Source organism: Onychostruthus taczanowskii, unplaced genomic scaffold, assembly GCF_017590055.1.
Source record: "Onychostruthus taczanowskii isolate IOZ18803 unplaced genomic scaffold, ASM1759005v1 scaffold53, whole genome shotgun sequence".
NCBI lineage: Eukaryota > Metazoa > Chordata > Aves > Passeriformes > Passeridae > Onychostruthus > Onychostruthus taczanowskii.
In genome coordinates, this window is record NW_024502902.1 from 2,919,301 (window position 1) to 2,946,781 (window position 27,481).

The following is a 27,481-nucleotide window of genomic DNA, read 5'->3' on the forward strand; positions in this document are numbered from 1 at the left end:
GTTGTGTCTCGAGGTTTTGAAGTGTTGAAAGTAATAAGGTTTTCGTGCCGGGCCTTTTTAAAGAGAAAGTTAAAACTAATTTCTGAGGGTGGCATTTTCAGATCATGAGTAGTTCTCAAGGATTAGCAAAAAGCATAGTGTGGGTTCTGCTATATGGTAAACTCGATCTCAATTAATGAGTCTTCTCTCCTTTTTTTTTCCTTTTTTTTTTTCCTCCCTCACTTCCTTTTCCTCTTGTTTTCCCTCGCCACTGGGAGATTAAGGAATATTTTGCTATGCATTGCAATGCACTTTGACATTCCATTTCTTGTCAGCTGTGGAGGGAGATAGTTGTATCATTGCTTTATCTTACACCCACATTTAACATTCTGAAATTAAAAGATACTTTCATTTTTTTTTTCACAGAGAGGAGGGTTCTGGTGTTTTTCTGCTAAGAGATTTCCAGCTCAGTTTAACACAAGGACATTGGAGTAAGCGCTTTGGCAAGTCTGAGATAGATCAGACCACAGCTGTTTTTGGAGTTTAGTGAGTGAGTTTGAGTATGCAGATTTATATACAGTTACTTAAAAGAGCACTGGCCAAAGCGTTGCCACAACACTTGATGTGCCTTAAAATTAGTGTTATTTAATTTTCTGTCAAGTCTTTAATTATAGTGGATGCTTCTCTTTTAGATCAGGAGTTTTGCATGAGTAAAAGAAGTGCCTACATGCTTCTTTGTGAAGTTTGTGGACATTTGCATGAATTTTTTTTTCTTTTTTTTGCATATTATCCTGGAAGCTTTAATGCATTAGGATTCAATTTGTTACATACATCCTTTTAAGGTATGAAAATATTTGTAACCACTAACAACTATCTTGCTTCATAAATAACCTGTATAAAATATTGGGCCACCCAGCGTGCTGGTTCAGCACCTTTTGAGAGTTTATCAACCACTTCTTTTGTAGTCTAATCACATAAAAGGGTTCTGGTTTTCTCTTGTCAGGAATGAGCTGTAGGTGATTTCTTAGGATGGAAAATTGTTATGTTTTTCTCTGGAATGTATCAGATTTAGTCAGTTCTGTCCCAGAAGTGATGGCACCAGTAAAATTAGGGAACACTGTTTTGAGCCAGCCTGAATTTACCTTTGAAAAGAGAGCTGTTGGCAAACCAGGAATTACTAGATTTAAGTCAGTTGAATTGGAGTTGGAATCTCATTTGACTTGCAGTCAGAATGTGAAGTGTCAGTTACTGCTGGTTTAGCAACAGAACCCCCACAGAGCAGCAGCATTCAAGGGCTGCTGTAGGCTCCTTCCTTTCCTGGATACATGTCAGTATCCAGGCATGTTGTGTGTAAGAGTGGAGAACTGTGACTGTGTGCCTTCTGTGTAGAATGTGTCATTTTCTCCCTCTGGGTAGCTTTGGGGCAAGTTCGTGGTGCCAGCTGTTGCAGTGCCCAGCCTTGCAGGCAGCCCTGTCATATGTTTCCTTTTCTAAGGGAACTCAGTGGCCCTTTGAACCTCTGGTGGACTTGAGTGAGGTTATGGGTTTTGTAGGAACTGTTTTGTAGGAATTGTTGGCATTTGTGGTAACAAATATATCACTGAAGGTGAATGCCCCTGTAAATTAAAGTCTGTGCCTTTTTCTATTCCTTTGTCCTGAAAGGAAACATAATGCTTAAATGCATTTTGAAGTTGTGTTTCACAGTGTTTTTCATAAGAGAAGAGTTGATGGCTCTGCAGGCTGTCTGGGGGATCTGATAGACACACAGATGAGAAAATAAGGGATATTGATGGGAAAGTGAAGAAGGCTAAAGCACAGTTGGAACACAGCAGACATTTTAAAACTAGCTTAGCAGGTTTTAAGTTCAAGTTCAATTGTATCTACCACATACTTGGCCTTTCCAACAATTTAACTGCTTCTTCCTGCTAAAATGTTGATTTGAGTACAGTTTCTTTGGTCTCTTAGTCACTATAATTTATAGTTTCCATTGGGAAGTGATTTAAAGAACAAATGTACTTCATGTTGATAATTCAGATTTTTTTTTCCAGCTCTTGTTTATTTTTTGGTAACTCTTCCACCCCCTATTTCATCCACAAGTTACTTCTGTAAGAATGTTGCTTAGAGATTTTTGTTGCTTTCAGTTTATTTCATTACCATGTTTTTGTTTACTAGTGGACTGCCTGGGTAGGGTACAGATACTTTGGTTTTGCTGTCTAAAAGTTGTTTGAAGTGGGCATGTCTCATTAATTCATGTTTTGCATAAAGCTGTACCTTTAGGACAAAAATGGACTTGACAGCATTTTGAAAAGTTCTTTCTGCTGAGCTGGTACAATACTGACGGAAGTGCTGTAACTATTTTTTGGGGTGTGTTATTTTGAAGTGCAGTTCATGATATTTACAGTAAATAAACATATAATGCCACTGGGTTTTTAGTTACTCTTACAGCTTACTGCCACAAGCTCATGTTTTGACTATTGCATTAGCCAGTCATTACAGTTAGTTCTTACCTTCTGAAGTGTAATTAACTGGATAAAGAAAACATAGAAAGAGCAGTAACTTTAGAATTGTTCTGCTAGAACAGAATTTTTTTTGTGAACATGAGCTTCTTACTCTCTTCAGTCTTTATCACAATGCATTTCAGAGAGGATATGATTTTTCCCAGGTTGTTTTTGTTTTGTTTTGTTGTTTTTTTTGTTTTGTTTTGTTTTTTTTTTTTTTTTTTTTTCTCCTGTTAAGCTGTGTTTTAAAAAAAAGGTTTTTTTAAAAAATGTTGGTAACAGAATTGCAGATGGACTTGCAGGCTTGGCTGGGCTTGTTTACTTTCTGTTCTTCAGTCTGTTGTTTTTCATTTGAGGCATACTTCTTGATAGGAAGGAAGGGAGAGATGATATAGAGGGGGAGATAGTGAAACAGCTGTCTAGTGTAAAACTAACCTTGAGAGACAGAGAAGGAATTTGCAAGGAGAGATTTTTCTCATCCCTTTCATGTAACTGTTGTAAGTGCACTGTCAGTTTCAAGACAGATGCTATAGGTGTACAGCAGCCATGTCCTAGAGGCAGGAGCTTTAAAGGGGTGAATTACAATAACATGGTTTTAGGATCAGAAACAAGCCAAAGCAGCTTTGTTATTTCGGGAAGTTTTATACCATCATAGTGTTTGGGGGGAGGTGACTTACTAGAATGTTGTGCTCATATGTCAGCTTGGGGAGAGCACAACAGAAAATGCTTAAGAAAATTCCACAGTAATTCTAGAATAGTTTTAAAGTACTGGTTATATTTTTTTAAAGTAACTAACATTCACATTCACAGGTTTGGAGCAAGTCGTGGAGGTCCTCTTCCTCCAAAGAAATTTGGTAATCCAGGGGAGCGTTTACGTAAGAAAAAATGGGATTTAAATGAACTGCCCAAGTTTGAGAAGAATTTTTATGTGGAACATCCGGAAGTGGCCAGGCTTACTCCAGTAAGTGCTATTTGTCTACAACAGAAAATGTCACAAGCTGAAAAACTTGTCCTAGGAAGTCTGGGACAGCACATAAAGTAGAGCTGGCTCTTCATTAAGCTTGTTTGGCATGTGTGCTCTGCTGGATACTGGTTCTGGTTGCCTTTACTATTTAACATCAGCAAAGGATGTGCTTCTCTTCTTGATTGCTTTTATATGAGATAGTTTATATTTTGTCATTCGTAATGCATCTTTATAGTGCTTGTCTGGTCTGGCAGTTTGTCAGTGAAGATAAAACTTAGAGTTACAGTCCTGGAGAAGCCCTGGAAAAATGTAAGATAATGAACTAAAAGTGACAGAAATACATGAGAAAGGTTTGAAAGTAGTATTTTGTCATAAGAATAATTTGAGCTGAAAGAGGCCTTGGGGGACATCTCTGGTCTAATCCTCTGCTTAGAGCAGCACTAATGGTAGAACTAGAGCAGGTTGCTTCGTGCCTTGTCCTTTTGAGTTTGAATATCCTCAGAGATGAGGAGAATTTATATCTTCTCTGGGTGGCTGTCTCAGGGCTTAATGTTTTTCATGGGATTTTGAACATCTTTCCTATAGTGACCCATCCAGTAGTTGAAAGTAGCAGTTAAAGGTCACTGTTAGCCCAGTCTTTCCCAAGCTAAACAAATCCAGTGCTCCCAATATGTCTTCATATGGCCTGTACTGCAGCCTCCAGCTTTCCCCCATAATTGGACATGCCCTGTTAAAACAATGTCCTTGTCACACAGGGGGCTCAAAATCAGGTGCAGCACTCTGTGTTTACTCTGTAGATACAGAAATCTTCCTTTCCTACCAAACTTGAGTCTAGTCTACTCTTTGGTGCAATGTATTTTTATAATTAGAAATTAAGAGATTTTGTTCTTAACATGAGGCAACAAACAAACAAAATGTCATTGTCTGATTGCGTAGACTTACGAATCCGTATGTGAAATATGCATCAGTAATAAAGGAATTGAAGGAGGTATTAACTTCCTAAAGATACCACAACTTGAGCTGCTGAACCATGGTTTGCATCAGCTGCTGTAGCTGCCTTTGGCTTAGCCAGCTGAAAGGATTTTCACGTTTTCCCAGAAGTCATTTTCTTTTTTTGCCTTTTAATTCAAGCTCAGGGGATTCTCAGAAATACGGAGTCTGTTGCTTTGGATAAAGTGCATATTTGGTATTCCTGTGTCTCTGTTGATTTCTAATAAGCATTGCAATAAGATCATGAATTGTCAGAAGAATGTTGCAACGGGCAGTTGGACTTGAAAGACAACCTAGACAAAAATAAAACACTTCTTCTAATCCTGAAATTGTGTGGTTGTCTACACATTTCAGAAATATTACAAGAAGTTCCTTAAAAGAATTGTGAGGGCCTAGGGTATCATTATGATGTTGTCAGAGCTTCTTTCATTCTCTGAAGCATTCCAAGCAACATTTGAGTTGCAAATTATCCAGCAAGAACTCTGTATTTATCTGCCTCTGGAATGTGTTAATTGATGGAGAAAGACTGCTCTGCCTTCTGTTCATGGCATATTAGGACCTATTTAGTTTGTTTAATTGTTAGCACTGTCACATAAAGCATATTTCTTATCCTGTGTTTCTAATCGCTTTTCAAACTGTTGGTCATTTCTGGCTTCTGGAAAAAGTGTAATTCCTAAAAATATTCCTTTAACATACTTTTCATTTAGAAGGGCTGGTCGTAAGAAGAGATTGACATTTGTCCTTGTAGGCTGTGTAGAGAGTTCATACCTCTGAATATCAGAGAATCCGTACGATAACTCAGACTTCAAGTCTTTAGGAAAACGGTCTTTTCTAGATCTCTGTTTGAATTTAGTTCTCTAACAAAGCTGTTATCCAGAGGTGAGAAGAGAGTTAGTAGTTAGAGACGTGCTCTTTAAGTCCCTGCTGATACTTGACTCTTTTTTTTTTCCTTTTTTCATGAATAGTATGAAGTTGAAGAGTTGCGAAGGAAGAAGGAGATAACCATTCGGGGGATGGAGGGCTGCCCCAAGCCGGTGTTTGCCTTCCACCAGTGTAGCTTTCCGCGTAAGTATTTTTGCCATCTTTAAGAGCGTGAAGATTGCTCAGAAAATACCTGAACAGTTGCTGGTTGTATTCTCTAGGAGGTTCTCTAAAGCCTCAGTTATCCTTTAAGAAATTTCTTCTTTTCTTGAATTTTTAAGAGTATGTGATGGATGCCTTGATGGACCAGAACTTCACAGAACCCACGCCCATCCAGTGCCAAGGCTTTCCGCTAGCCCTCAGCGGCCGTGACATGGTGGGCATTGCGCAGACCGGCTCTGGGAAGACACTAGCAGTGCGTATTCTTTCCTTTCATTTCTCCAGCTAGCTTTCCTGCTCACCCAGTAGAAATTACCTATGAGTTAGTTTTTGGGTTTGCCAGTACTAGCAGTGGGATGATTACATTTTTAAAGCTTCTTGTATTGCATCATGAGGGACACTTGAGCTTCAGCTCAGCTACAAGCCTGTTGTGTTCACAGGTGTGTGTTTTGTGCATCTTCCTGTTTGGATGCTTAGTCAGTTCTCTTTGGTCTGTGCTTACGTTGTGGTTTAAAAAAACAGGATGTTCTCTTTAGCACACTTGTTTTATAAACTACACAGGTTAAAATAAAAAAAATGGTTTAATTTAAGCATAGACATTAATTTTAACTGGAGTGTTAAAAAGGATTTTTATCCTTTATGAAAAACATTGGTTAAGATAATGATTACTCCCTTCTGCTAACTTACACTCCAAATTTAAGCGAGCCTTCCTTTCAGAGGTGCTGAGCAGCCAATTTTTGTGCTTATGCCAAAGTGGATGCAGTTGATCAGCAGCTCTGAAAATCTGTTCTGCTTGATAAATGCAAGTATCTGGTTTTGCAGAATCACAATTTGTATATATTATAGAATACTGTTTCCTTCTCTTTTAGTACTTGTTGCCTGCAATTGTTCACATCAACCATCAGCCATATTTGGAGAGAGGGGATGGCCCAATTGTAAGTGGTTGTTGATTCTCTGCGTTTTGTATGTATGGCATGGCATTGTTAATGAGATGGTGCTTTATTTAATTGCTGTATCAGAATAGTAGTTTTTCCTATCCTATTCCTATCAGAACAGGAATTTTTACTATCACAATGTGAGCATCCCACTCAGTTGAAATTCTGTGCAATTGCTGATGTAGTCTAAAGATATTTAAATGTTTCAGCTAATAAAGAGCAGATGGTCCAACTTTGCTTATGGTTTTATGTTAGGGATGTGTATGCAGCTTGACTCTTCCTGAATAATTTCCTTTTGCAGTGTCTGGTTCTGGCACCCACTAGAGAGTTGGCCCAGCAAGTGCAGCAGGTGGCTGATGATTATGGCAAGTGTTCAAGACTGAAGAGTACCTGCATATATGGCGGAGCACCCAAAGGCCCCCAGATCAGAGATTTAGAAAGAGGTAATTTTAAAATGGGTGCTTGCAGTTTCTGGAGGAAGTGGTATTGTAAAGGTGCTGTAAAAATAAAACTTCTCAAAACCTGTCTGGAACGGGGTGAGAGTGAACGAGTGCCTCGTTTTCCAGTTGCAGTGACAGTTCATGAGGTAGTTCTCTTCTTTGCTGTGTAGTGACTTGGATATTAGATTTTCTTTTTGTTTGCTCTTTGAACATTCCACTTGTGAAGGTCATCAGGGTGTAGAAAGGAAGGAAGAGAACTTCACAGAAAGACAGCAGGTTATTTTAAGGAAATGCAATACCAGCATGTTTAAGTTTAAGGAAGGCTTTTTCTTAAGGCAGATTTCAAATTTTCTGCCTTTGTTCATTCAAATATTCAGACTTTGTTTCTGAATGTATAGAAGCGTCTTTGGACAGGAGCAGTGAGTGATTTTGCTTTGGTCGCAGCTTTTTTTTGGTAGTTTTTGTTGTTTGGTTTTTTTAAATTATTCTTAAGCACTAAGCACTATGTACCCTGTAAGCAACCACTGTAACATGGGAGTGCTTCAGTGATCTATAATTTCAAATTCAGGAATGTGCTGATGGCTTCCATCTTCACCATCTAAGATGTATTGGAATTACATGAAAAGATGAAAGAATTGTTATCAAGGCATATATGCATACAGATCTAGTCAAGAAAACAGAAAATTTAGCTTACCACTGCAGTTCACAGGGTCCTTATTTCAAACTGCAGCAGTGGGACAAAGGCATGCATGGTGGAGGTCTGTGGGATATCTCTGTTCAAGAAAACAGTTACTTTCCTACTCAAGCCCAGCATCTTCAGTGGAAGAGTCCTTGGGAGGATCAGCGTGCTGGGTTTTTGCACACCTTTTTGGAGTGCTGTGAAATGGATATTCTGCATAAAGAAAATCCTTTTCCTGTCTCTTCTTCCTGAAACTTACCTTCTGTGGACATTTCAATTACACTGAAATACTTGCCCGTAAAATTTGGGAATTGGTGGAAACCAGGTCTTTCTTTGAAGGAGTGTGTAAAACGCCCAACCTGGTGTTAGTTAGGAATATTTGAACTCTCTTCTTATCCCCACAGACATTGGTAAGATGGTTGTCTCTCACTGTTGGTGCATAATTGCTCAGTATTAAAGTCCATGCTTTGGCTTTATATGTTAAAAAAAAAGTGAAAGTAATTTGACCCATACAGCAAGAAGAGCACTTCATGTTTGAAAATAACACCTCCCTAGACTGCGTAAATCTGGATGAAGGTGGTTTAGGTTTGAGTAGAAGTTTACTTCATTTCTAATTTTTGGATAGCTCTTCACAGGTGTTCTCTGGTAGTAACCTTTCAATTTCTGTACTGCATTTGTTATTCTAATGGCACTGTAACAGTAATTTCAGAATGGAAAAAATATTATACAGAACTAGGGCTTCTGCTGAAGTGACTCAGTCTTGGGTACGAATGAGGGTGGTGTTTTTTTTTTTTTAAACAATTTTGCTCTGGAAGGTGATTCATTCTGACTAAAAATACCAGTTGACATTCAAATGAAGAGCCTTACTCTTTTTCCTTATTCTCTTCTGAAGGTGTGGAGATCTGCATTGCTACACCAGGTCGCTTGATTGACTTCCTTGAGGCTGGAAAGACCAATCTTCGTCGGTGTACATACCTGGTGCTGGATGAAGCTGACAGAATGTTGGACATGGGATTTGAACCACAAATTCGTAAAATTGTTGACCAGATAAGAGTGCGTGATCCTTTTAGAAGGACAGTTTCCTTTGTTTTCCTGTTTGAAATCTAGAACTATAAACAAATCTGTTTTCCCTTTTCCTTAGCCTGACCGCCAGACTCTGATGTGGAGTGCCACCTGGCCTAAAGAAGTGCGCCAGCTTGCTGAGGACTTCCTGCAGGACTATGTTCAGATCAATGTGGGAAACCTGGAGCTAAGTGCCAACCACAATATCCTGCAGATAGTGGATGTATGCATGGAAAGCGAGAAAGACCATAAGTAAGCTGGTGTTCCCACCATTTCGCTTTCTTTGGTTGTACTTCAAAGGCTGCAATGCTTTGTAAGCCTACTAGGAATTCTAAATAGTGAAGTTACTTGTAGTACTATTTAACCTTTGAGTGCTACAAAGTCAGTCTTGTAGTTAACTAATTTCTTGTGTATATTTTGACCATACCTCTGTAAACCAGCAGAAATTCTGTGTGATGCTGACTGAGTTATATGGATGTGTGTTGTCTATGTCCTCAATATCTCTTGGGAGAGAGATCCTGTATTCTGGTATGTGTGGCTGAACATCTTGGCTCTCGTGTCTGTTTTAGACTGATACAGCTGATGGAAGAAATCATGGCAGAGAAGGAAAACAAGACTATCATCTTTGTGGAGACAAAGAGGCGATGTGATGATCTCACTCGAAGGATGCGCAGAGATGGGTGATTAGCTTCTCCCCTTCCTCCACTTTTTTCCTAGGGGGAAACAAAAATCGTAATCAAAAGCAGTAAGGTTTAAATGTTTGTTGTTGGGAGCAACTTATCCATTATTTCCATGGCTGACTTCAGTCATTGTTTCCCAGAGGATTCCACTTCATCAAAGCATTAGTACAAGAGAGAGTGTTTGTAAGTGGTGCAGCTTTTTTAGTGTATCAGAATCCCAATATGCTGATGGGGACTGTATCAATACAGCAAATGTGATTTGGCTTAAATGGTTGTTTTTGTAGGTAGTGGGTTTACAGTACACATGCTGGGTAGCTAGATGCCAGAGAATAAAATATTTCTCAAATCTTAGTTTTTGCCTTTTAAACAAAATGCTAATAAAGCTCTGTTTTCTTTAATGTATGTACTTTCTATCTATACTAATGTACATCTCTGTTTGGCAGTTGGCCAGCCATGTGTATCCATGGAGACAAGAGTCAGCCAGAAAGAGATTGGGTGCTTAATGGTGAGTCCATCACTGACAGGATAATAACTTGGGCTGCTGAACCTAATTTACCTAGACATATTTTTCTCTGGTCTGGTGTTTTGGTGGTGTTTTTTTTTGTGGAGTTTTTTTGTTTGTATGGGTTTTTGTTGGTTTTTTTTCGGTTTTTTTTTTGTTGGTTTGGTTTGTTTTTTATGTCTAGACCAAATAGACATCTGTAAAAGAACTTCTCTTGCCTCTGTGCTCTTAATTTCAGTACTTTTTCCTTTTTTTTTGTTTGTTTTGATAAAACAAAGTGGGAAAATTGCTTAACGCAGCTGGATTTTGAAAAATCGGTGAGGCATTATATCCTGACTTGTGGGGGTTTCTGGAATTGTCCCACCTTACCTAGCTTCTGGAAAATGAGCATTTAATGTAAATCAAATTCAGGTGACTTTATAATTTTGGAAAATCTTACTTCATAGCATGCTTTGTTTTACAGAGTTTCGTTCTGGAAAGGCTCCTATCCTCATTGCTACCGACGTTGCATCTCGTGGGCTAGGTTTGTACACATAGACCACTCTTGCCTACTGCTGCATATTTTTCTTCTTTGGACTCAAAAACGTTTCTTTAAAAAAAAAAAAAATTCAAAGCGTGATTTTCCCCCACATGTGAAATACGTTTTTTAACATTAATCTTTTTTTTTTCTTTCATATTCAAAGTCTCTTCCTGCTCCTAATGAACAGGCTTTGGTCTGCAGCAAGGCCTAGGCATGACCAATCGATCGCCAAGAGGGAGAAGAGACGTCCAATTATGCAACCCAACCCTTCCACCACACTCACTTCTTCCCCCAATCCAGCTTTTGTAGCTGGATGCTAGGGATGGATTGCTCTCAGTTCAGAGCTTGTCAGATAAAGTTCAAGTAGGAAGTTGTGGGAGAGCATTTCGACAGCAAATAGCGAATATTCTCCCCGTATGGCACACCACAGATTTGAACATACCAGCCCCAGTGTACATGCATGTTTACCCTGCAGATGTATTCACATCTGAGAAAGCACTGCTCCAGATCTTTGCTCTTGACATGTAACCTTCCCTCCTCCTCTGTGTTCCTTCTAGGCAGGACCACTGAGATGATATATGGCCGTTAACATCTTGTTACCCAGCTGTGTAATTGAATCAAAATTGCACAGCTCTGTTCTGGTGGTATGAAAATGATCTGTCTGGATGCACCAGTTGTGCCCCCTTTTTAATAAGCATATTTGTGTTGTGCAGCACCATGTGCTGAGCACAGTCCTTATGCATCTGCCCACCCTAGAAGAGGAGGATGGCTGCTGAAGTGCTCTGAGTTTAATAACAGATGTTGAATACTCTGCCCACCCTGAGTATGGTAGACGGTAAACTACTTGAGAGTCAGTATCTCATTGTAGTAAACTCTAGACAAAATGACTGCAAATGGGTGGAGATTTAACTCAGAGAATCTAGGCTGTTGAAAGCCTCAGTTACCTGAGCGCTCTTTGTATGCTGAAAGGGTGGCTGTGCTGTGCATCATATGGTCACTTTAATGCAGGCAGACCATTAACAGACTTGGCAGCCTTTGTTCACACAACCTTCACCCCTCCTTCCCCTCCCCCCTCAAAAAATGTCCAGCACTTCCTCGGGAAGTGATTATATGGACTTCAGTCTCTGCCCTCTAGGGTCATGTCTGGACCTGTGCAGTTAGAACTTGGGCCTGTTGGGAGAAGGGACTGAGGCCTGAAACCAGTTTGTATGAAAGAGAGCTGCTTTCTCTAGCAGCATTTTTTAAACAGGCTTGCTATGTGCTGGTAGCTTCTTTGTGCATCTTGCCTAGACATTTAAAACAGCCTCAACCCCCTCCAAAAAAGAAAAAAAAAAAAAAACCAACAAAAAAAACAACACTCTTCCCCCAAAACGACTCAATTGGATAACACTTCAGAAAACAATCCCCTCACTTCCCATCGTCCACTTCACCCAAGCTAAGGGGGAAAGGTATCAGAGTCTGTTTCTTGTTACTGAACAACATCTCTACTTGTTTTGGGGCCCTGAGTTTGCTGCTTAAAGTAAGTCACTTAACTGGCAAACTTCTGGACGACTTCCTCCAAGATCCTGGAAAGTGAAGGCTTCTACCTAAATAACATAAAACAGGGGCGCGCGCCTTTTGGCTGAGTCACCAGGGCTTTCCCTCTTCCTAATGGAACATTGGTTTCAAAAAAGCTTCTTTCAGGTAAGTTCTGAGTCCCGTAATGACTTCTTTGTGATAATTCCCTGGAGTGAGGTCCTCTCTCTGCACTGATTTTTTTTTTGGTGTTTTTTTTTTTGGTTTTTTTTTTTTTTTTTTTTTTTTTTTTTTTTTTTTTTTTTTTGGTTCAGTCTATTAAATTAAAAACATTGAATTTGTTTTGTTTTGTTTAACAGAAGCTTTGATATCAGCTGCAGATAATTCTCAGTGCAGGGGTGGGGGTACATCTACAATGATGGTCTAAACAGCTCTCTAGACTAGCATGTTTGCTAGTTTATATCTGTCCCGTTTAATAATTGGAGACTGTCTGTGCCATAGGGTTTTCTGATGGTCTGACAAAGGGAATGTTTCCCAGGTAGCTCTCAGAAATGATTTACAGTCTCCATTCCTGATCCTGCTACATTATCTTCTAAAAGTGCAGGAGGATTGCGAGTGTGCACAAGCACTTTGGAGCACGCTAGACTGGAGAAGCTGAGTCTTGTGCACGCTCTGGTCTTCAGCAAGCTGCGTGCTCTACCAGGACCACTTTCTAGTCTGGAAAACACCCTTGCATCTTCCTCTTCTGCCTTCCCATTCTTTCTGCTCCTCCCCAGTCAAGTCAGTTCTGTCTGCATTGGTAGCTACAGTTCCTTGTGCTTTCTGACAGGAAAGCACATCCTTGTATCCTCTCTGGTAATTCAAGTCACTTGCTACTGGATGTGCAAAACGGGACTGGCTAAGGACCGTGTAGCCTGGAGCTTGTCAGTCTAGCTACACCCTGGCTGTGAAGATGCAATCTGTCACACGTACTCCTCTCTATACTTCACTTTCCCTTTTTAAAAAAACTGGTGCATCAAGGACCCTAGCTGGAGACTCGCGCAGCCCCCTGTGAAACCTGCCTTCTCACTCCCTTTTTTTGGTGTGATTCAGGACTTTGGAGTCAGCAAAGACTGAGGAGCCCCCCCTTTGCTGTAATAAGAAACAGACATAAAGTCCCCCTCTTGTCACAACAACCCTCAATGTTTTTATTTTTCCTTCAACCCCTTTGAAATTGATGCAGTCTGGGCAATAGATGCAGTCTGACCCTTTGGATGTAATTTTTGTATCTTCACTTTTTTGACAATTGCCCCTAAGAGCCCCAAATAGGGGACAAAAAGCGTTGGAGGACCTGAAACTTTTACCTGAGCCCAGGTTCTCCGGCGCTTCCCAACCAAATGGGGCTACAGAGAAGCGTCTAAGCCAGTTCACAGAGCGAGCGTGTGTGGGGACTTCTCGCTGCCACGGACCCTTGATGCATGCTCCCCGCGCTCCAGTGGTCCCGTGTCAGAGGGCGGAGTTTTCGAAAGGAGGCCGCCAAAAATAAAAGGCAAAGAGACGGGATCGGCTGCAGCGGTTTCCCACAGGAGGAGGGAGTGTGCATCGGTCTGGTAACAAACAGAGAACGTTTCTCTCTTTAAAACAAAACAAAAAGAGGAAAGGAAATCACAAAAATCTGTGTTTTATCTTGGATATTTTCAGAATATTCTTGTTAAAATGCAGATTTAAATTTTTTTTTTATGAGCTGTTAGGGCTCTTACTGTAGAACGGCGCATTTGAAAAGACTGTATAATATAGCAAATAGGTGCTCTTGGTACTTAAAGTCCTTTCACTGGAGCATTGCACTAACATTTACTTGGTTTCTGTCACGTAGGTTTACAAAGTCTTGTCTTAAAATACACAATTCATAAGTTGTAAATTTTAAAACTGTTTTGCCTACAAAGCCATTTGGATAATTTTATTTCCTGCTTCCATTTGAACTGGAAGTAGGGAATTGCTTACAGAACTCAGATTTTTCAAATTGTGCAAGCTTACCAGAACTGGACAGAGCAGCACAGAAATGTTAGTGCAATGCATTCTAGTGATAACCACAAAGCTAAGTTAAGATACTTTAGGTCTGAATAATTTTTAATGAGTTGGCTGAGTAAAACTAATGTAATTTGAATGCCTAAAGCTTTAGGGTAGGGCAGTTAATTCACTGTATTTTATTAGTACTGTAAAAGTAAATATTTTTAAGACTGTCTTTTATTTCATGTTGCCGAGCGGAAGGTAAGTGATCTCATTACTGTTATTTTTTGTTAGACTTCTCCCAACAGAGTAAAAGCTTTACCATGGCAGTTCTGCCCTTCCTCCACCCCAGTTTGCTCTGTCTGATGGTGACATTTTCACTTTACAGATTGTGTTAAAAAGAAATACGAGATTCAGTTAACTTATTCACAAACATCAGTGTCTTTGACACAAGAAGACAGAGGAATGCATTCCGGGGAGGATGACTTTGAGTGCAGGGCAAAGCTGCTTTAAAATTGCCATTCTTTTTCAGGACACCGACCTTTGTTCCTGATGATCTTAATTTCAGTCTTCTACTCTTTTGGGATGAGTCTGTCTTGTATTTATTCTGTGCAATTACTAACTTTGTATTTTTTTTTCTTATTACTGTCACCTGCATTCGTGCTCCCCACCTTTCGTTGGCACGTCCTCTCTTCTTCTCCCCTTTCCTCAACCCCACCCTTTCACTGTGCTTCGCTCCTGGGCACTTCACAAGACGTGGAAGATGTTAAATTTGTGATAAACTACGACTATCCGAACAGCTCCGAAGATTACGTGCACCGTATTGGCCGTACTGCACGTAGTACCAACAAAGGTACTGCCTACACCTTCTTCACACCAGGAAACCTGAAACAAGCCAGGGAGCTTATCAAAGTGTTGGAAGAAGCCAATCAAGCCATCAATCCAAAGCTGATGCAGCTTGTGGACCACAGAGGAGGAGGAGGAGGTGGTGGAGGTAATGGCACAAGGGAGAAGGGCTACACAGGGGATACCTTCCCCATTTTGAGGGAGGGGATGTTATGAGAGGGTAGGGAAGTAGTAAGTATAGGTCTAAGATAACCCATTAGTAATAAAGCTGTTCTGTACTTGTGGTCCCAACACTTCATGTGGACATAGTACTTCTGTCCGAAGAGAGAGGCAGTCCCTTGTTTTACCTTAGCTTAGTAGAATTTTTTTCTCTCGTAAGGTCCTCAGGGAGCTGATTTTGTGTGAAGTAATTACTTCCTCACAGCTCCTACTAAGGACAGGCAACAAGGTGCATGTCCAAATTTGAAATCAGTAAAGGGATGCACTGAATTTCAGGAGCTGACACACCTTTTCTTCCCATTCCCTGAAGGAATAAGAAGTTTCCGTATACTTCCAAATGAGTCCTGAATTTCTTCTGTTTCTTTGTCTCCAAGCACATACATAAAGAACCCTTGTTAAATTTCACGTTTACACCTTGAGCAAAATCAGGAGGCCTATGCATAAAAGTTGCAGTCAGTCAGAAGAAGGTGCTCCTTGGGAGCCAAATCTGAGGTGTTGAAGGGGGAGAAAGGGTGGCATAAGTGTACCAGAGATCATTGTTTAAGACTTGTTTGTGGTACTAAATCCTAACGTATCCATCGCCAGGAGGTCGTTCTCGTTACCGAACGAGCAGTTCGGTAAACAACCCTAACCTGATGTACCAGGAAGAGTGTGACAGGAGGCTCCGGGGAGTGAAAGAGGGCCGGAGAGACTCAGGTGGCTTCAGAGACCGTGAGCGTGGTGAAAGTTACGCCAACGGAGCCAACAAGACCTATGGCAGTGCCTACGGGAGCCCAAATTCTGCTTTTGGGGCAGCACAGAGCCAGTATGGTTACACTCAAGGGAGCTATGGAGCAGCTGCCTATGGCACGAGTGGCTATGGCACTGCAGAGTACAGTGCTAGTGGCTATGGTGCCAGCACCACGGCTGCCACAGCTGGGAGAACCTCACAGAGCACTACCCAACAGCAGTATGCAGGGATGGTGGGGCGCTCGGGCCAGCAGCCGCAGCCGCTCATGTCACAACAGTTTCCGCAGCCCCCTGCCACTAACGTGATGGGCTATATGGGACAGACTGCCACCTACCAGTACCCGCCCCCTCCCCCGCCCCCACCCCCCTCCCGCAAATGAAACCACTTGCTGGTGACCAGTGTAGACCTCTTGCATTTAAAGGAACCTTTTCTTTCTCTTCTTTCCCATTGTGATGTCTCTCATGCAGGTTAGACTTAGAATTCACTATCCAAATCCCCTGAGCCCATCAAAAATGGCCCCCAGCCCACATTAATGACCCTGTCCTTTTTTTTTTTTTTTTTTTTTTTTTTTAAAATTTTTGTTTTGTTTAGTGGAAATGGCCCCCGCCCACATTAATGACCCTGTCCTCTTTTTTTTTTTTCTTTTTTTTTAAAGATATATGTATAGTTGACTGGAAAATTTATTATTTTTGTCTTGCATGTTGAGGAATTTGGAAATCTTATTTTTTCTAAAAGAAAAGGGCATAAGGCAGATAGGTTCCAACTGGATCATCTTGGTGTCTAAGGTTTGTGGGAAAATTTGCTTTTGAGGGAAAGAAGTTTCTGTTCTGTAACAGCATTAACTTAATTTCAGGAAGTATAAAGAGAAATGGGAAACTCTGGGGGAGCCAAAAAGCACTTGATTTAAAATATAAATGCAAGGGAGAAATGCTCACTTCTCCTAATCTATTTTTTTTTTTTTTTAATAGCTCACTATTACTGCTTGTAATCTTACTGTAGGTGACTTTCCTTAGGAAAACTCTTCTCATTTGTCTGAGCTGGGTGGTGTTCAGAGTAAAGCCTTGGGTATACTGGCAATTTCTGTAGTTTTGGAAGCCCCATTTTCTGCTACCTGTAACAGCCTGCAGTAGGGAGCTTGAGTTTAAAAATCCTGTGTAGAGACCAAACCTGTCTTGCATTCACTCCCTGAAAACCATCTACCCACAGTTGCTGTGGGTACCACTGCTGAAATGTTCATCTAAGTAAGTTCTTTCCCTACAATTGTTAAATTGCAGCATCGCAAATGCGTGGAGCCTGATTATCATTAAATTGGTTACTGCTCTCAAATTTCTGTTTGATTTTTTGAAAGAAGCCTTCCCTGAGAGCCTAGAAATTATGCAAAGCTGAAATGATGAACAGCGTTATTTTGTTTGTCCTTCACAAACAAACTCCCTTTTGCCATGGGGAATGTTCTGAGTGCCGCTGCGCTCGATAAAATGTGACAGAGTTTTCCACACTTAAATTTAAGAGGTTTGAATAGGGTGGGCTGGGGGAGGGCTGGGGGGAGGAAGGCAGGAGAAGATTGCCTGGGGTCTCCTTTTCGTGAGGTAAGCGGTGAGCTGGTTAGTGCATCTTGATTCTGAAGCTTTGTTTCTTTTGTACCTTGCACTGACTATTGCTTTCTCTGGCTTTTGAGTGCATTTCCCTGCTCCACTGGTCCCATTGAGCTGAGCTCTTGCAGGTAGGTAGTATTTTAGAAAATGTTAGAGAAGAGTGAAATTTTAGTACATACGTCAATAAAACTTGTTTATTTTACAGGCTAAGGTGGGTGTGAGGGGGGTTTCCCCCTTTAGTAGAGCATGTTGTTGACTTGTTATTTCTAATACCAGACGGTTCAGAGACAGTAGATGATAACAGGAGTTGGCTGCTCTTGGTCTGATAAGATGACAAAAGGATGGATAAATCTCCTGGTTTGAGGCATGCTCTTTGCATTAGGAGAGTGCAGGGGGCTTGTGGGTTTTTCTGTTGGCGTTCTTGCATATGGATGAACAAGGCAGCCCACTCCTTCTGTAGCAGAGTGGAACTTCTTATAGCCCTGGAAAAGAGCTTGTTTATACAGAAATTATTTCTTTTAACATTTAATTTCTTCCCAGAGTAAAATTTTGGGGGATGGATGCGCTTTTTCTTTTTTTTTCTTTTTTCTTTTTTTTTTTTTTTTTTTTTTTTTTTTTTTTTTTTTTTTTTGGTGCAGTACACAGGTAGGTTGCTGACAGGGAGAAGGGAGATTGCTTCCAGAACCTCAGTTCCCTGGTTCCATTTTATATTTCCAGTGTATGGGCAGGAAGTTCCTTTGCTTGTGTTAAGTGAAAGCCAGAAATATTTTGTTTATCCAGGCACTGACTGATAGGTCTTTGGCCTCCCTCACAAGCAAATGTAGAGCTTTTTTTTTTTTTTTTTTTTTTTTTGAGAATAGAACGCTGAAATGCATTTGAGGGGTGTAGGAGTAGGACATCTCACTGACTGGCTTTAAAAAGGGTCTCTGGACTGCCAAAGCTGCCTTATAGTCCATTACAGCTTTCACTTTTGGGGTGACTTGTGCGTGTTTAAACATCAATGCCAAGTCTCGCAGTGCTTTGTTGCCGTTGAGGTCAGCTGAAGTCCAGGGTCTCGGTTCAGTTCAGTGTCATCCAGACCTGAATGCACCATGGCATGTGCTGCCCCTGTCCCACCCGGTGCTCTCTGCTCTGCTCCATGTACCAGCTGGAGGGCCCTTGTGGATAAAGCATTAGCCTCTAGTGTCGTTTGCATTGTTTTCAATCTGTAAAAAGTTCGTGGGAGTGTCAGGTATCTGAGCTGGGTGTCTCCTCCCCTCCCACTTCCTGAAGCAATTTACTGTTTGGATTTCTCTGAACAATGGAAGAGTTACTAGCTTTGTGTGGGATCAGCATCTTGTTTCACACACCTGCTGGTCTCTGAACACATTCCTGTTGTATTAATGAAGACTTGAATTGAGAGATTCATAGATCTGTGGTGTTGAGGCACAGGATACTAAGAGCTATGTTACTATTCTTAGTTTGTAAATTGTCCTTTTGATACCATCTTGTTTTCTTTTGTAGGTATAAATAAAAACACTGTTGTCAATAAATTGTGAACTTTGTCTTTATTTTTGGAATGTAAAGCTGTCTTTGCCCTATTCTTCCCAGTTCTTAGAAGTCAAATTCAGGGAGGTGGAAACACTTGGCAATCGCCTTAATTGTAATTGAGATTGTCCCTATTTGTAGAACATAAGGAAACTGAAAATAAGTGAGCGGGGAGGATGTATGAATACTTGTGGAATTAGAAGATTCATGTTATTCAAAGGCAGTGTGTTTTTCTTGAATGTTACAGGGCCTGAATAGAGAGAGGGTCAGGCAGAATTAATTTTCAAGAGGGTGTTAGTTCATACAGAGTTAAAGTAAGAGTTTGTAGCATCTGCTGTGTCAGACATGGCCACCTGTGAAATGGGTCAGTTAAGTTAACAGGCTTCAATAAAGGGTGTTACATGTTCCCTTTACCGTGGGCACTTGCTGAAGGACTAGTGGGAGTGACATTTTCCCTTGTGCTGCCTCAGGGTCAGAGTGGAGGTGTGTTTTGAATGTAGATGCTGGGAAGAGCTGGGAGAGAAGAAATTGCACTACTTCAGTATTGGCCAGCACTAGCACCAAATTCAAGTGAGAAGAAATAAAAAAATTCAGGGGAAGAGTCTGATGGATGAAAAGCATTCCAAGCCCTGTCTTCCTGGCACTGGGTTGAAACTCAGCTGAGCCATCCTTTAGTCAAAAGGGGTCAGGGAAGGAAAGCTGTGATCTTAAACAGCTTCGTCTTTGGAATTCCTTGCGCTGCCTGTGGGATGTCTTCAAACAGGCATGGGAAGACTTAGCTTCTTTCCTTTTAGGACTGCAAAGAGAAAGACAAGGTAATGAGTAAATTTAATACAATTCAACTGTTATATTGTTTCCACAATTTTATGTTTTCTAACTTGTGGTTTAGAGTGCCAGATAGTGGGGTGCCAGGTTTGTAAACTGCAGATGGGAGACAACCACTGTGAAATGCTGCTAAGAGGGGAAAGCACAACTTAACCTCCTTTATGCTAAAGGAAAAGGTTCTTGTTTGGCTTGCATGGTTCCTTTTTCTCATGGGTGGACCGTCTTAAATATTTTTCTTGATGATGTGCTATTCCTGGTGCTGTCCTCTCCTTTTGATACAGAGCATGGCCTGAATCAATGTCTGGCCGGATCTCTGCTGAGCTCCTCCCAGCCCATCCGAGCTGAACGTTGGGATGGCAGGGATGCCTCTGGGCATCTAGAGGCCCATAGGCTTAGATGGGGTGGCCGGACTGGGGAGTGTCCTGGGTGTGCAGTGGTCAGTGGTGCAGAGTGGCTGTGCCTGGCGCAGGGTGGTACCGGGCTGGGGCTGGGTCTGTTGGGTGCCAAAGGGCAGGGCTCTGATGTGCTGGGGATGCACCACGTGGCAGGGCCTGATGGACTGGGCGAGGCTGGAGGAACCGTGCCAGCGCGAGAGATGGAGGCCTTGTGAAGGTCAGCAAAGCCGAACGCGCGGCCTGCCCGGGGGTGGAACAGCCCCAGGCACCCGTTCGTGCTGGGGGCTGCCCAGCTGGAAAGTGGCTTGCCAGAAAAGGCCTTGGCTGTGCTGTTGGACACCGAGTTGAACACAAGCCATCAGTGTGCCCTCGTGATGAAGCAAAGAGCCTCTGGAGCTGCATTTTTCCTCTCCACTGAGCCTTGGCAGGCCATAGCTGGAGTGGTGGGCTCAGCTCTGGGCTCTCAGAACGAGAGATGGGGAGTCAAGAAGGGCCACAAGGGCATCTTGATGTGGGAGCACAGGCTGCGAGCTGAGACTGCTGAGCGTTGAAAGGCTGAGGGGCACCTTCCCCATGTGCACAAGGGCTGGAAGGAGCAATGGAGACAGGCCCGGGCTCTACTGAGGGGTGCCCAGTGACAGGGCAAGGGACAATGGGAAATTCCACTTGAACATCTGAAAATGGTATTTTATACTGAGGGTGGCCAGACAACGGCACAGATTGCCCAGAGAGGCTTCACCCTGGAGACAGTCAAACCCTGTCTGGACAGGACCTTGAAAAATGTGAGTAGGGACATGGGTTAGATGATTTTTCCCCCTCCATCCTGACTGCCCACACCCCTGGCCATTCTGTGAAATACAAGCTTTGGGGAGCTGAAAGCTTCCTCAGATATCTTTCATGTCCTTGTGTTAAACAGAAGGGAGCTCATCTAGTTTTGAAAACAAGATAAAAAGAAGTAGCTTTCTATAAAAATCCCTTTGCAGTGCTTTGGTATAGGCTCGGAAGTCTTATTAAATCCATTTCTTTATATAACACATTTTTGCTTTCTTTTTCCAGAATCACTGCCCTTTTTTCTGAGCTTTTCAGCATTAGAAATGTTTTGAAAAGTTTGGTTTTTTTGAAAGAATGTAGGAGATGCAACCTGCTAAAATATTGCTGGCTCTCATAAATGATTGCAAAGTATTTGCATGTCTTCAGACACCGTTTCCCATGATTCAGAATATTTGTGTAAAAGAAAAGAGAAAAAAAGGCAATTCTCTTCCTGCTGTGGTGTTCCATCTACAAATGTTTTTTCTTCTGCCTCCTGTATCATCTAAATTTTGCAGCTCTGCCACTAGCAGTGTGATATTGGAAACCAGCATTTGTGTTTTTCCCCCTTTTGTTCCACCATCACAGCTACAAAGGGTATGGATTTCTCACAAAATACAGGACACATGAATTGAGCGGAGCTAAAATGGGAATTAGATTAGAAAAGAAAAAAAAGGAATTGACGTGGAGCACCTTGATGGCAGTTTTAGAAAGTATTTTTCTGGCTGCAAAAATATTTAATGACAGAAGGAAGTCTTAATCTGCCAAGGCCTGCCACCTGCTCAGTGCTCCTGTCACCTTTCTATCAGCAAGTGTATTGCATGAAGCTACCAAAAATCTATCCCTTGAAACTTCAAACGTGAGCCACTATTACTGCCTTTGGCAGACTTGTTGGGGAAAGTGAAGAAGGAGGAAAATAGTTATCCACTTGGCTAATTTCATCTGATTCCATCCTTCTCAACAGAAAGGTGTTTTAAAGTGTCCTTTAGCCTCGGCAAACCACAGCGTGTTCTATCAGGATTTATGCCCTTGGTGCACTTTTAAGCTCTGGTGGCCATTTACCAAAGCATGGCACTGAAATGGAAGTGGCATTTGATTTTGGAAGACAGGAGTATCTTTGTCTATGCAGATGCCCATCTTCCTACAGAATCAGTTCTTCACAATCAAGAACTTGATTTTCTTTATCAAAGGAAAAGAAGGTTTAATAATATCTCCATATGTCTGCAGTTGCTTTCTCAGGTACATTGTCTGCCAGCAGCTATATTTTCCCCCTCAAAGTTTTTTTTTTGGGTTTTTTAGTTTTTTTTTTTTTTCATGATTCATAATCTTTCAAAATATGTGTAGAATTGAATGAACCTCAGTTGTTAACTTCTGAGTTAACAGAAGGCTTAACTCTGGTTTAATTCTTGCTGTGTTTCACACATGCATCCAGAGCCTTGCAAGCAGTGGTGCCCACTCTCAGTCAATGGATATGTTTTCTAAACTGGACTTTAGGTGCAAAATACGCACCACAAACCCAGCAAAAAACGAAGTCATGTAAGGATTAACACATGGCAAGCTGCAGCTGCACCTTATACTGCAAGAATGAATGAACTTTTCAGTAGTACAGCAACCCGTTTACCTACCTTTGGTGACGTAGAGATAGAAGAAGTCGCAGTAGAAGATGGTTTGCACCACCCCGGAAACGACGGCGATCTGGTCGTAGAAATTCTCTGTGTGGTAGCGCCAGACCCAGTTGGCGATGTAGAGGGCACGGTAGAGGCCCAGGAAGAAAAGGTAGTGTGTCGTGATGGTCTCTGCTTCCCCTGTCTTGCTGATCATGAAGAGCTGAGGAAGGATAGCCACGGACTCCAGGTAGATGGAGAAGGTCCAGAGTATCTGTGAGGTGCAAAATGAAGGCAGTGGGGAGTCGGTGCTGGTTCGTATGTGTTAAGACCTAAAGCTTTTCATTTGGCAAATCACTGATGTGTGAGGGGGATGAGTGGTGCTGCTGAAGTTGGGGAAAACGAGCTCGCCGTGCTGGGAGTGAGAGGAGACAGCACTGAGCTGCTCTATAGATGGTACTGTCTTCAAGGCCTGCCAACTTTGCCTTTCCTGCCTGCTTTTGCTGTTAAAAATCTCAGCTATTCAACATGCTGCTCACTCTGCTGCCTGGTGTAAGGCTGCTGCTGCTTCCCTTCCTTTTTCCTGCCTCAGGTTTTCCTTACCTCCAAGGGGGTGAAGCTGTGGTTCTCCAGAAATGACAGGCCTGTGACAGGGACCAGCAGGAACTCGAGGCGAAAGGAGTCATTCTCACTGTCAAACGTCTTCCGGAATTTCACGTAGATCATATACACGGTGACGTAGGCACAAATCAAAAAGATGACCTGTGGGAGAGAAGGGAGACGGCAAGACCTTACCTGCAACTGCACTTTCCATGCTTAAAGAGAGGCTGGCTTTCCTAGAAGTCAAGATAGTGGTGAATGCTTTGCCTGTATTGCCTTACAGATTGACTTCTGCTGAAGATATTCCAGGGGTCAGGTAAAGCTTGCTGCACCATGGGAATCTCACGTTTGAGTCCCTCTGGGGCACTCTGTGAAGAGGTTGGCTCGTTGGCAGCTTTATGTTAATGCTCCTGCTGTACAAGGACACCCAGGCTTGGTTCATGGCGTCTTGTTGTGGTTTTAGTGGTACTAAATATGGCTCAGCTCACTCACTGACTGTGGTAAGGGGGTTTTTTGGTCAATGGAGGGACAGTGGCACCAAAAGAAACATCCTTATCCACACTTCCTGGCTGAAAAACTCAGTGACTGAGTGACCCTCACCTCCCCAAGAAACCACAGCGAGCTGAGTGGAACCTCTCCCTTTGTGCTGCCCTCTCCTTACCTTCATCACAGTGTTATAGACAGAGATGAAATTCGTGAACAGGTCCAGGTAGCGGGTTGTGAAGACGAGGGCAAAAAGTATCTGGCTCTTCCCAGAGATTCCTGTGTGGCAGGGAGATGAAAGGAAAGTAGAGCAGATGAAGGGAAAGGTCTGTGGGATGGTGGTTTCCCCTTACACACAGATATGTAAGTGTGCTGTTTGGTGAGCCAGGGCTGGTGTGTGGGTGCTGAGGTAGCTCCACCCCAGGGTGGCCAGAGTCTCCCAAGGGCAGGTTCCTGCTCATGCCCCTGCGTGCCGCCTGTAGGAGCTGGTGCTCAGTGGGCATGTTCACCACTTGGGCCAGTTTGTCCTTGCTGTTGTCAAAAGGCCTTTCTCTCCCCTTTGCCTGCCAACCTCAGCAGGGGACTGTGTGCCACAGGAGGGAAGAGCTGCAGGACCAGCCCCGGGGCGCTGATGGAACTCGGCCACTGCCGGCAGAGAGATGCAGTGGGGCGCACCCACTTGTGTACCTGTGACAATGGCCACAGCCCCAGCAGCCCAGCCCCAAAAATCTCATGAGGAGGGAACTATGAGCAAAACTCTCCTGCAGGAAGCTGCTGTCCCGATTTCCTCTCCCTGGGATGGGGCAGCCTCTGGCATCTGCCCACCACTGGCAGAACCTCCAACCTAAAGCAGCTTCCTCTCCAGGTTGTTGGTGTTGGTGCCGCCACAACCTCTTGCTCTCCTTTTCCACCTCCCTCCAGCCTTGCCAGCCTCTCCTTCACCCTGAGACCAACACCTGCCTGCAGCTGTGTGCCTTGCCACATCACATCCTTCCAGCACAGCCCTCTCCTGGCCGGGAGACTCCCAGAGAAAGGGGATGACTTCCCTCAAAGAGCCCACGGGGGAGGCTACCAATTCCTGTAGGCTATCACCGGCCTTTCCAGCTCCCATTTTGTTGTACCCTTCACTGAACTGCCCTCCGAGAAGGGCCACCCTTCTTCCCCGGGACGTGGGAGCACTCACCAGCACAGGACTTGGACTTCACGATCTTCAGCAGGAGAATAATGATGGCCAGCAAGTGGGAGACATCCCCCAGGATGCGGAAGATGTTCATGGTGCCGGGGGCTCCTCTGGGCTGGAGGGAGCGGGGCTCTTTCTGCAGGCAGGGAGGGCGAGGGAGGGAAGTTTTTCTCCACCGAGCCTCGGCTGAATGAACGGTCGCCTTCGGCTCAACTTTCCTTTTTCCCTGAGCACGGAGCTCTTCCTTCTCGCAGCGCAAAGTTCAGTCTCCCCTGCCCCGTGGCTGCAGATGCCTTTCCCCTGCCAGGCTGGATGTCTCCCTTGTTTACTTTTCCACCGAGGTGGATTCTCCCTCTCGCAGCCCAGGGCCTTCCTCTCCCTGCTTTGGGCGGAAAGTTGGAGTTGGTGTCCCGGAGAGCTCTCCGGGCTGAGCAGCCCCGAAGGCAGCGCTGGGTGACGGTGACGTGGCTCCTGCCTGGCCGGGGAGGAGAGAGAGGAGGAGGCAGAGGCGGGAATTACTGCGCTATTTTTCCCTTTTTCTTTTTTTTCCTTCCTCTTTTTTCTTCCCCTGCTTGTCTCAAGTTACACACGGAAGTGTGGTTAAAGGGGAAAAGGCAGAGGGAAGAGGATTCCCATCCTCTGGCCTTGAGGACACACCCTCCGGCAAGGGCCAGGCTTTCCAGGGATACCCTGTCCTGCTGCCAGTCGGCAGCCTGCTGCTCTCTGCCCTTCCCGGCCCATCCCACCTTCTCACCAGTGCTCTGCCTTGGCTCCTGCAGCCAAAGAAGTGGAGAGATGTTTGAATTATTAAGCCATTGTGGCTCTTCCACAGCCGTTCATGGACAGCCATTCCCTGGTGTCTGCCCCACCAGGCACCACTTCCTTCAGGTGCCCTGTCTGGAGCAGTGTGGATCCCTGGGCACAGCCCTGTAGAAAGAAAAGATCCTCCCAAGGGCTGGTTTGAAACAAACTTCACTGAAAATATTAATCCTGGTTTCCTGCAAGGGGGTTACAAATAACATGGGGAATGTGTTGAGTGGAAGAAGCATGTGGCTGCTGCTGGTTTTACAGATTTTATAGAAAGGAGCTCAGTAGTGACTGTTAGAAAGTTTTAATACATTTGAAAATATATTAAGCTGGGTGACCAGCTTGTTTTGGTTGAACCTTGTCCCTGGAGCAGCAGTTATACAGGCAGACCTCATGGCAGCAGCAGGGGAACCTCTGCATCAAGATCCAGCTGTTAGATTGTCAATATCTAATCACTAATTTAAAGTTGCTTTAGTACAACCAAATGGAAGTTGTAATTTGTCTCCTTGTCCCTGAGCAAATCACATCTGGCTGTGGGTCTAATTTGGTTACTCTTGGATTCTGTGATCCTGCCTGCTCCTGTCCCAGAGCTGGCTCAGGCTGCTGCCCTCCCGTCCCCAGCCATGACCTGAGGCCATCCCCTACACATCTCTCTCTGTCCTTATGGGCTTGCTTGGAGTAAAATCCTTAACGACCAAACTGCAGGAATATTATTCCTGGTGCTTTCCGAGAGGATTAACAAGCCTATTAGCATCACCGGCTCCTTTCTGAATAGATTTGCATACATTTCCTCCCTGCCCATTAGGTTGGCGGTTGTGTTTTCCCTCTCTGACGCTCCAGCACCTGCATCACAGGGCTTTTCCAGATGGATTCACAGGCTGGATTGGAAAACACCTGCTCAGCCCCAGGAAACTGGAGACATCCCTGCCTGTTCCCAGCCAGGGCACTGAGGCAGGGGCTGCTGCGGTGGGACGAGGGCAGGTTAGAGCAAAGGAGACGACAGGCAAAGGGCAGGGACTGCTTGGACTGGGTTTCTGACATCAGAGTGGAGCTGCCTGGGATTTCAGCAGGGCTTCACAAGGCCATGTGGGTGCTGTGAAAGCCAAGCCCCAGCCCTGGTGGCCCTGAAGGTCCCTGGTACCCCAGGTCCTTTTGCAGGTGGGCAAAGAGTTTTGACTCATGGAGCAGGGATGTAAAGTTGGGGGGAAGGAACAGATTTGGGTCCTCTCTTCCAAGAGATCCCCTTCCAATCCCCTGGTGTGCCATGCCAGAGAGCCCTCATCTTTGTCTTGTCCCTGCACTCCTCTTTGCAGCTTCTTGTCCCACCCAAGGAAAGAAGCCCCCCGCAGAGGCGTGGCAAAGGTTTGTTCTCCTCATTTTGCACCTTCCCAAGAAGAACTGATGGGCCCAACTCCCAGCATTATCTCCCGCTCTGACACCAGGAACCACCAGCTGAGGTGATTTAGAGGGACTTCATGGGAGCAGCCCAGCCAAGCTCACCCAGCTGGAACAGGGTGGTAGGGCTGGGCTGTCCCCATGGAACACCATCCCTGCGTGGCTCCTGAGGGCCACAGGAAAGCTGCTGCAGGGCAAGGGACACCCAGGCTCTTCAAGAAGAAAAAATTGGCACATGGAGTGGGACCACATAAAAATAAACCTTCCCTCCTCCTGCCCTGCCACAATGCAAAGCGCCTTGCGCCGGGTGTCTCCCTGCCTCCCAAAATAATGCCGGGTGCTGCCACCACCCCGCATGGTGATGCTCTCTCCATGCCTCCCGTTTCCATGGTGACCACAAGGAATGTCGCCAGGGTGACAAGGAGGCAAGTGAGCTGGGATTTGATATTAAAAATGAGATTTTGGGGTTGTTGGGTTTATTTTTCTCTCCCCCAACCCCTCCTCCTTTAGTTCTATTTTTGGGGTTTCCCTCTGTGCCTCTGCTGGTCTGGAAGGCTCCTCCTGCAGAGCCCCTGGGCCAGGCAGCAGCAGCTCCAGCCAGGGCCCTTCTCCACCTCTGCCTGTGAGGTGACGGCTATGGG

The 27,481-nt window shown here is 43.8% G+C and overlaps 2 protein-coding genes across 2 annotated transcripts in view; one reads left to right on the plus strand and one right to left on the minus strand.

The window, feature by feature from the left end:
- Positions 1-16,181, plus strand: part of DDX17 (DEAD-box helicase 17) — a 17,322-nt gene extending 1,141 nt beyond the window's left edge. The window contains exons 2-13 of the mRNA XM_041416866.1: positions 3,288-3,438; positions 5,397-5,496; positions 5,634-5,767; positions 6,381-6,446; positions 6,748-6,889; positions 8,458-8,618; positions 8,707-8,879; positions 9,197-9,307; positions 9,751-9,812; positions 10,273-10,332; positions 14,585-14,824; positions 15,481-16,181. Of these exons, the coding sequence (XP_041272800.1) occupies positions 3,288-3,438; positions 5,397-5,496; positions 5,634-5,767; positions 6,381-6,446; positions 6,748-6,889; positions 8,458-8,618; positions 8,707-8,879; positions 9,197-9,307; positions 9,751-9,812; positions 10,273-10,332; positions 14,585-14,824; positions 15,481-16,004 (1,924 nt within the window). The 3' untranslated portion in view covers positions 16,005-16,181. The remainder of the gene's footprint in view (positions 1-3,287; positions 3,439-5,396; positions 5,497-5,633; positions 5,768-6,380; positions 6,447-6,747; positions 6,890-8,457; positions 8,619-8,706; positions 8,880-9,196; positions 9,308-9,750; positions 9,813-10,272; positions 10,333-14,584; positions 14,825-15,480) is intronic.
- Positions 16,182-18,783: 2,602 nt separating this feature from the next.
- Positions 18,784-25,562, minus strand: KDELR3 (KDEL endoplasmic reticulum protein retention receptor 3). Its single transcript, XM_041416753.1, has 5 exons — positions 24,642-25,562; positions 23,637-23,737; positions 22,979-23,137; positions 22,397-22,649; positions 18,784-19,540 (listed from the first exon to the last, which is right to left on the minus strand). The coding sequence occupies exons 1-5, from the start codon at positions 24,730-24,732 to the stop codon at positions 19,500-19,502; spliced, it is 645 nt and encodes a 214-aa protein (XP_041272687.1). The 5' UTR covers positions 24,733-25,562; the 3' UTR covers positions 18,784-19,499.
- Between the last annotated feature and the right edge of the window lie 1,919 nt (positions 25,563-27,481).